This window comes from Choloepus didactylus, chromosome 18 (genome assembly GCF_015220235.1).
Source record: "Choloepus didactylus isolate mChoDid1 chromosome 18, mChoDid1.pri, whole genome shotgun sequence".
Classification (NCBI taxonomy): Eukaryota; Metazoa; Chordata; class Mammalia; order Pilosa; family Megalonychidae; genus Choloepus; species Choloepus didactylus.
In genome coordinates this window covers 58997237-59006648 of record NC_051324.1, presented here as the reverse complement: position 1 = coordinate 59006648, position 9412 = coordinate 58997237, and the positions used below count along the sequence as shown (strand labels likewise).

General features: G+C 42.6%; 1 protein-coding gene across 3 annotated transcripts in view; it reads left to right on the top strand.

Annotated features, from left to right (window-relative positions):
- Nucleotides 1-679: 679 nt before the first annotated feature.
- ITGB3 (integrin subunit beta 3) overlaps nt 680-9412 on the top strand; it is a 52060-nt gene continuing 43327 nt past the window's right edge. The window contains exon 1 of one of the 3 annotated variants that reach the window (XM_037809204.1): nt 680-829. In XM_037809204.1, coding sequence (XP_037665132.1) covers nt 751-829 — 79 coding nt within the window. In that variant the 5' untranslated portion in view covers nt 680-750. Of the gene's footprint in view, nt 830-863; nt 1003-2973; nt 3045-9412 lie in introns of those variants that run through there. The other 2 variants (XM_037809206.1, XM_037809205.1) reach the window with 2 other exon arrangements.

Sequence of the window (9412 nt, the reverse complement as noted above, 5' to 3'; positions counted from 1 at the left end):
GGGGAAGAGGTCTTTGCCGAAGACACAATAAAGAAACAATAAAGCCTACGAATTTGAGTTTGGAGGCAGTACACCGCTTGTGTCCTGACAAGTTTATAGGCACCTACTATGTGCAAGCATTTGTAGAGAGATGCCCTTTATAGACCTATTACTGTTTACACACGCTTGTTCCTAAGAAGTTTACAGTTTGCGGGAAAATAAAACGAACCCAAGAAAAAGTACCGGGTTGGTAGTCAACATATATTTGTCAATTAAATGAAAGTGTGAATGGAAAACAAAAAACAAACAAACAAAACACACACACACACACAAACTCGTGGTGCTGATGCAAAGTGCCCCAGGAATTCAGGCAAAAGAGATCCGTTTGAGTGACTTGCAGGTATTAGGAGAGGGGCCGCAGGCTCCCAGCTTTTCTGATGATACCAAGTGCCAGTGCGCGGAGTCCTTGGACCCAGAGGATGTCCCCACGAACGCCCGGGCCCCGACCTCGGCTCGCCTGAGGCCAGGCTTATCCACGTGGGCGGATGCCAAGGGGCGAGATAGCAGCAGCGGTTTCCCACCGCCAGCTCTCAGGCTCCGGGTCCAGAAAAAAGCCGGAGAGGAGGAAGCGCGAGTCCGCGGCCCGCCCCGTTGCGTCCCACCCACCATGTCCCCTCCCCTAAAGCTGCGGGAAAAGCGGCCCCGGGCGCCACTGCTCGCTGTGGGGCGGGCGGGCGCGGCCGAGGCGGAGCGCGGCGGCAGGCAGACGAGATGCGAGCGCGGCCGCCGTCCGGGCCGCTCTGGGCCACTCTGCTGGCGCTGGGGGCGCTGGCGGGCGTCGGCGTCGGAGGTGAGTGAGGCTACCCCGCGGCGGGGACGCAGCTCTCCTGGGCTCCGCGTTCCGCATCCCGCCGCAGCCAAATTAGCGCACTTGGAGAGCTGGCGTTTGCGCTCGTGGTTCGCGGCCCAGGCTGGGGCCATGGACCCCGGAGCTGGGATTTTGACGGCGCCGCGAGGGCAGGGGTGAGAGACGCTGGGTGCCTGGGAGTGGGTCCTCCGGGACGCGGAAGCTGTTAGGCAGGTGGGAAGCCTTCCCAGGGCGGCTCCGGCGTGCGCGGTGCTGTGGGCGCATCTCCCAGCCGCGCGTTCAGCCTCCGCTGCGCCTTTCACGGGTGCGAGAGACGACCGGCTCTGGTAGTTGAGGCGAAGTGCGGCTCCCCGGGGCTGTTCCCGCGCGCTGGCAGAAACATGTGGTTGTAACTTCTCGGATGGGAATGGGTGTGTGCGCGCGGATTTGCCAGTTACTTGACATTCCTGTTTCTCCTTGTTGTTAGCCTTTCTCTCAAGTGTTTTTTAAACCGCGGGAGGATTTCAGAGCAGGATGAGGGCTCTGTCCCCTACAGTGTTCCCGGGTGGCAGTGGGGCTTCTGCTTCTGTGACAGAACCTGGACCCCCAAAATCTCAGGTGTATGTTGAGAGTCACGCCAAGGGTCCCTAGGGCTGGCTTGGATCCCTAGCTTTGTCTCTCCTGCTGCGTACACCATCAGCTGCCTGGGCGCTCCGCATCCGGCCGTATTGGTGCTGGGGAGGGGGTGGAGGGACCTGGGGTGCTGCCCGTGGTGCTTCCGGAGCCTGGTGACCTTCCAGGGAGAGCTCTGTCTCCAGGTCCGCTGGGCCACCCCTCTGGCGAGGACGCGTGAGTGTGCGTACTTGTGCATGCAATGAAAGCAGTAGTTCTCCTCGTAAAACAATTTAGACCATGCAGAAGAGATAACAACAACAAAGTAAAAATTAATTAAGTCAATTTCAAAGTTAACTATTCAAAAATACTTTGGTGAATGCCTTCAAGACTTCTATGTATGTGTAGACAGTATATTAAAAAAGAGATCATAATGGACAGGGCAACAATGTCTTGATGGAGGAATGTCTGGTTGATGCATAGGGGGGTTCGTTTGTTATTGCTGAAATGTTCCATGTCACGGAGGTTAAAAAAAGGTCAACTGATGTCTTTAGCCTTCAGTGAGCAGCCCTCTGTCACACAAAGGGCTGTCACACAGATGTCCCCAGCATTCTGCCCCAGGGACATGTTAGAGCTTTGGGTCAGATGCTGCCAGCTGTTGATGGGGGAGAGAGGGGATGGAGAAACTGCAAGTGCAACTCAACTGTCTCCTGAGATGCCTGTTTCCATTAATCTAAAACATCTTTTGCATGCATTTTTTACACCCACAGCTTTTTAAATTCACCTCTGAGTAAAATCGTATTTTCTTACAGGTTTAGAAGTAATGATGTAACATAAGATAGTGCCTAGCAAGATGCTTGACTCTGTTAGTGAAGATGAAGGTGTCTCCCCTTCCCATCCTGGATATATCTTGTGCTGATCTGGTTCACACAATTGTAATGACCCATATAGGATTCCACTGCACTGACATACTGGTTTGGTTGGCATCCTTTGCAAGAAAGGACCTTTAGGAGATCTGTTCACAGATTCATCATAGTGATTGGGGTGGTTCCCAACAGTGGTGGATGGATTGTTACTGAGCTAGCCCAGACCCCTCGGAGAGGAAGGATAGTGTAGTGGTTAAGAGCAGAGGCTAGAGTCAGACCTCCAGACATATGTGCCCACACAGCAGTTTCTGTTATATTTGCATCCCCCACCCCAGTGCTGGGGGCAGGGTTGCAGGTGTCTTCAGATCCCTGGGGAAGCCTGTGGTGGGATGAGAGTAGAAGAGTTGTATTGAGGGGACACAGAAAGAGCTAGGGGAGAGGCTGGTGGCACAGGGGCTATTCCACAGTAGAAGAGTCTGGTATGGGGAGAAAAGAAGTTGTTTGAAGACGGAATTGAGTTTTCGATTTTGTGTACGAGAATGATCTTTTAAACTTTACCTAAGAAGTACTGGGTTTTGTGGTTTCCTCATATTTAGGTGTTTATTAACCCAGAACCTGATGTCACCATCTAAGTTGGCTGGTTCTGAGTTGAGGTGCTGATTTCTTCTCCTGAGTTTTTAATCCCAGCAACTCTTCAACCAAAGCCCTCTGCTGGAATCTTCAGGGCCTGGAGAGAAATGGTAGGGAGGCTGCTCAGCAAAGGGGGAGGATACCTGTGGTTTAGAGTCATTGCATGTGGGTTTGATTCTTGACTTGCCTCTTATTGGCCCTGTGATTTTAGGTAAGTGACTTAATCTTTTAGGGTCTTAGTTTCCTTTTGGTAAAGTGGAGAAAACAGTACCTTTATGATTATATGAATTAAGTGAGATAAAGTCACAAAGTAAAAGTTCAATAAATAGCAACTACTCTTATTGTCATTATTCTTCCTATCCTGGAATGCACCATATAGGGGTGCACGAGCCATTATTGTTCCATGGAAGAGTGCAGTCTACCTCCCTGAATGGGCCTGAAGGGTCCTTTTGCCCACAGTTATGTGGGTTGGCCCCCCTCTTATTACAACCCATTCCCCAGTGGGTGTTTGGCATATCTGAGCTATCTAACCCAACAAGAACTTACAAGATGGGATGAGGAAGTGAGAGGCTTTGCTTTATCCATGAGAAAACCTCAAGTCCTGTCTCCAGGGAAAGGGGAAGGTACAGGAATCCATAAAATTCCAGGTTCCATGAGGAGAGGGACATGTCTTTATGGTCAACACTATGCCCAGTGCCTGGCCCACAGGTGGCAAGATAAATGTCTATGGTGCTACATAGAGGTATCGAGGCGGTATGGGCCTTACTTTAAGAAACTTAATATTTGACTATCTCTAGTCATGTAAGATCCTAAAGTGCTCCAAGTGGGCTTTCTTATTGGAGTATTAGAGTACATCTGAGACCATGAGTTCTTTGGGCATCTAGCACTACTGCACCATTTGGACCACTGAGGATGCTCAAAACTCACTGGACTATCTGTGAAGTATCTGCCTTTTTTCCCTCCTGGCTCCTCCCAGAGGAGGGCGGCCCACCCCTCTACCTGCCTCGTTCTTGTGAGGGTGAGGGCAAAGGTAGGGAGTGGGGGAGGCCTCCTGGGGTCTGGATATGACTCTGGGAATTTCCTAATAGAAATTCCTCCTCCACAAGTCCCCACCCCACTCGTGACCTCTGGTTATCATCTCCTCCCAGCCCCAAGAATCCTTCTACCCTTGGCAGGAATAGCCAGGAAGCGTGCCCACAGGAACCACAGCTCATGAATCAGCAGACAGATAATTAACTGGGGAGTGACTGAGCAGCTTCAGGGATAAACCGCTTGCCTTGGCCCAGCTCTCTCTGCTGCCCACACAACTGGCTTGCTGCTTCACCCCATTGCCTCTTCCCTGTTCTCCTGAACCTTGGTCCTTCTTGGTGGAAAGAGTTTCATGCTTGAGAGAGCTCAGGTGACTAGTGGAAATGAAGGTGGGCGCAGGGAAATGACATAGTTTAAGAGAACTGCCTATTCCTCCTGAGTAAACTGCTGGCATTTATTTAAATGTGAGGCTCCCCAGCAAAAAAAATATAAAATCTGCCTTTTTCTCTGTTCACACAGTGTTCCCAGAAGCGCTTTTTTTTTTTTTAAGTTGGGTTTATTGAGGTATAATTAGCATACAGTAAAAATTCATCCCTTTTTTTGCATACAGTTCTGTGACTCTTGACAAATAGTCACAGTCAAGTAACCATTACCATAATGAAGACATAGAATATTTCCATCACCCCCAAAAGTTTTCCCAAGCCCCTTTGTAATCAATTCCCTATTGCCACCTCCAGTCTCTGGCAACCACTGATCTGCTTCCTATCCCTATAGTTTTACCTTTTCTAGAACATCACAGATATAAAATCATACAATGTTGCCTTTAAGTTTGGCTTATTTCAGTTAGCATAATGCATTTGAGATTTGAGATAATTGCATGTATCACTAGCATGTTCCTTTTCACTATTAAGTGGCATTCCATTGTATGCATGCACCACAGTTTATGTATTCACCAATAGATGGCTATTTGGATTGTTTCCCTTTTTTAGCAATTATTAATGAAGTCACTATAAATATTTGTGCACAGATTTTTGTGTAAACATGTTTCTTTTCTTTGGAGTAAATATCCGGAAGTGGGATTGCTGGGTTTTATGGTATGTCTAACTATAAAGAACTGCCAAACTATTTTCCAAAGTGGCTGTACTATTTTGTATTCCCATCAGCAATGTATGAGAGTTTTAGTTGCTCTGCATTCTTGCTACCACTTGATACTGTCAGTTTTTAAAAGTCTAGACATTCTAGTAGGTGTGTAGTGGTTTCTCATTGTAGTTTTAATTTGCATTTCTCCTATAGCTTATGATGTTGAGCATCTTTCATGTGTTTATTTACCATCTGTGTATTTTCTCTGGCAATTCGATTGGATACTTGCTTTTTATTTTTGTGTTGCAAGAATTTTTAAAATATTTATTATGAATAGCTGTCTTTGATCAGATATGCGGTTTGCAAAATTTTTCTCTCAGTCTGTAGCTTTCCTTTTCATTTTTTGATAGCATCTTTCAAAGAGCAGGCATTTTTAATTTTGTTGAAGTTCGGTTGATTAAGTTTTTCTTTTATGGATTGTTCTTTTGGTGTCCTGTTTAAGATATTTTTGCCTAATCCAATTTTGCAAAGATTTTTTCTAAAGTTTTCTTTTGGTTTTCTAGTTTTATATGTAGGCTTATGATCCATTTTGAATTAACTGTTGTATATGTGCCAGGTATGGGTTGAGGCTTTTTTTTTTTTTTTTTTTTTTTGCATATGGACAGCCAAGCCAGAATTAGTCTTGCTTTTTCTTGAGGAGTGCCCTTTCATAGACTGAGTCAGGAAGGACTGCTTAGATTGTGTCTATATCCATTTTGCCCACCATATGCACACTTAGCTAGAAAGAGGGCATTTCCATTTCAATGTCCTAAAAATCTTTATGCTTGATTCATGTCAAGATGTATGATTATTCTAATCAAGGAGACTTTTTTTTTATCCATGAGAATCATAGACATTCTCTAAGAGTCTACTGGAGGCTACTGTACCTTCCTTGGGTGTTGAGAAAGCAGCGGGGTTAGAGCTGTTAAACCCTTGAATTATCACCCAGCTTGCAATTTCTAACTTTTCTAATTGGATAGTTATGTTCGGGCCATATATAAGCCATTTATTAGATTTCCCAAGTGCTAACTATTTAAAGACTTCAGGATATTGGGAAGGACCTCTATTATTCTTGATCATAAGAGCAATGGATATTTTGTGACCAAATACGGTATGTCACATTCCTTGGAACCAGGGGCTAAGTAAGCCTGGGGCTATTCTACCTTTTTTGGGTAGCATCTCTGATAAAACAACCCAGTATAAGTCTTCCTCTCTGTTTTTTTTGTCATGTTCCCACAAAAAAAGACTACACACCCACACCCACAGCTCCCCCCTTCTGCCCTAGTGTTTCTTAGTTCAGTTAGTAAAGAAGTTCAAACATTCAAGGAGAGAAAGAACGAGGCTAAGTTCTTTTTATTTTTTTATTTTTATTTTAACATTTTTTGGTTAGAGCAGTTCTAAGTTTACAGAAAAATTATGGAGAAGGTAAAAAGTTCCCTTATCACCCTCCCCCCATTTCCCTATTGTTAACATTTTGCATTAGTGTGGTACATTTGCTACAATTGATGAACCAATATTATTATAGTTATATTATTAATTACAGCCAGTTGTTTAAATTATGGTTCATTCTTTGTGTTGTACAGTTCTATGGGTTATTTTTTAATGCAATTTTATTGAGATACATTCGCACACCATATAATCCATCCAAAGTATACAATTAATGGCTCACAGCATTATCATATAGTTATGTATTCATCATCCAGCAATCAATTTTAGAATATTTTCATTATTCCAAAAATAAAAATAAAAATAAAAATAAAGAACATCCCAAACATCTCATATCCCTTATCCCCACCCCCCCATTATTTATTTATTTTTTTGTCCTTATTTTATATTACTTGTCTGCCCATACACTGGATCCAGGGAGTGTCAGTCACAAGGTTTTCACAATCACATGGTCACATGGTAAAAGCTATATAGTTTTACAATAATCATCAAGAATCAAGGCTACTGCATTACAGTTCAACAGTTTCAGGTATTTCCTTCTAGAAACTTAAAGGAATAAATATATAATGTATAAGAATAACCTTCAGAATGACCTCTCGACTCTATTTGAAATCTCTTAGCCAATGAAATCTTATTTTGTTTCCTTTCTTTCCCCTCTTTTGGTCAGGAAGGCATTTCAATCCTATGATGCCAGGGCCAGGCTTATCCCTGGGAGTCATGTCCCATGTTGCCAGGGAGATTTACGCCCCTGGGAATCATGTCTCATGTAGGGGGGAGGGTAGTGAGTTAATTTGCAGAGTTAGGTTAGAGATACAGGCCACATCTGAGCAACAAAAGAGGTTCTCTGGTGGTGACTTTTGGGTATAGTTGTAAGTAGGCTTAGCTATGCCATTGGCAAGAGAAGTTGCATAAGGGCAAGTCTCTAGATTGAGGGTGTGGCTTATTAAACTGGGAGCTCCTGTTGCTTAAAAGAATAGCAGGAATTCCCCAGGTGGGGAAGTTTAATAGTTTCACATTTTCCCCCAGTCCCTCAAGGGGACTTTGCAAATAATTTATTTTCTGCTTTTTTGGGTTATTTCTAAAAATTTTGTTCTGGTAACATATATACAACATAAGATTTCCCATTTTAATGACTTTCAAGTATACAATTCAGTGATGTTAATTTGATGATTGGCTTTTCCATTCCTGTAAAGTAGGCTTTTGGAATTTTCATTGAGATTGCATTGAATCTGTAAACTGCTTTGGGTAGAACTCACATCTTACTGATATTTATTCTTCTAATTCATGAACATGCAACATCCTTCCATTTATTTAGGAGTTTTATTTCTTTCAGTAGTGTTTTGTAGTTTTCCACACATTCATTACCAAAACTTTTCATCATCCACAACAGAAGGTCTGTAACAACTAAGCATTTACTTCCCATTTCCCACCCCCACCCTTGCCTCTGGTAACCTTTATTCTAATTTATGACAATGAATTTGGATAGTCTAATTATTTCATATAAACAAGAGCATACAATTTTTGTCCTTTTGTGCCTAGCTTATTTCACTCAATTTGATGTCTTTAAGGTTCACCCATGTTGCAGCATGTTTCAGAACCTCATTCTTCCTTACAGCTGAATAATATTCCTTTGTGTATATAGATACCAAATTAGCTTATCCATTCATTCGTTGGTGGACACTTGGGTTGCTTCCATCTTTTGGCAATTGTGATTAATACTGCTATAAATGTGGGTATGCAAATATCTGTTTGAGTCCCTGCTTTCAAATCTTTTGGGTATGTACCTAGAAGTAGGATTCCAGGTCATATGGTAGTTCTATGCTTAACTTTCTGTGGAACCACCAAACTGTTCTCTTCAGTGCCTGCACCATTTTATATTCCTACCAACAATGTGTAAAGAGTCCTATTTCTTTGTATCTTTGCTAACACTTGTTATTTTCTTTCTTTTTTTAAATAATAGACATTCTTGTGGGTGTGAAATGGTATTTCATTGTTTTTGATTTGCATTTCCCTAATGGCTAATGATGTTGAACATGTTTTCATGCGGTTATTGGCTATTTGTGTATCTTCTTTGGAAAAATGTCTGTTTAAGTCCTTTGCCCATTTTTAAATTTGGGTTGTTTATTTGTTCTTGAGTTTGTAGGAGCTCTTTATATATGCTTGATTTTAAACCTTTATCATATATGTGATTACCAAATATTTTCTCCATTCTATTGGTTATCTTTTCACTTTCTTGATAATGTCTTTGAGGCTCAAAAGTGTTTATTTTTGATGAGGTTGCATTTATCTATTTTTTATTTTATTGCTTGTGCTTTTGGTATAAAGTTTAAGTTTCCATTGCCTAACACAAGGTCCTGAAGATGCTTCCATATATTTCTCCTAGGAGTTTAGTAGTTCTCGTTCTAATATTTAGGTCTTTGATCCATTTTGAGTTGATTTTTGTATATGGTGTGAGGTAGGGGTCCACCGTCATACTTTTGCGATGGAGATCCAGTTTTCTCAGCACCATTTGTTAAAGAGACTATTCTTTCCAAATTGAGTGGTATTTGCTCCCTTGTCAAAAATCAGTTGGCTATAAATCAGTTGGCTGTAAATTCTGAGCTCTCAATTCAGTTCCTTTGGTCTATATGTCTGTTCTTGTGCTGATACCATGCTATTTGATTACTGTGGCTTTGTAATAAGTTTTAAGATCAGGAAGTATGAATCCTCCAGCTTCATTCTTCTTTTTCAAGATGGCTTTGTCTATTTGGGACTCCTTTACCCTTCCATATAAATTTAAATTCCATATAAATTTGATGATTGGCTTTTCCATTCCTGTAAAGTAGGCTTTTGGAATTTTCATTGTGATTGCATTGAATTTGTAAATTGCTTTGGGTAGAACTGA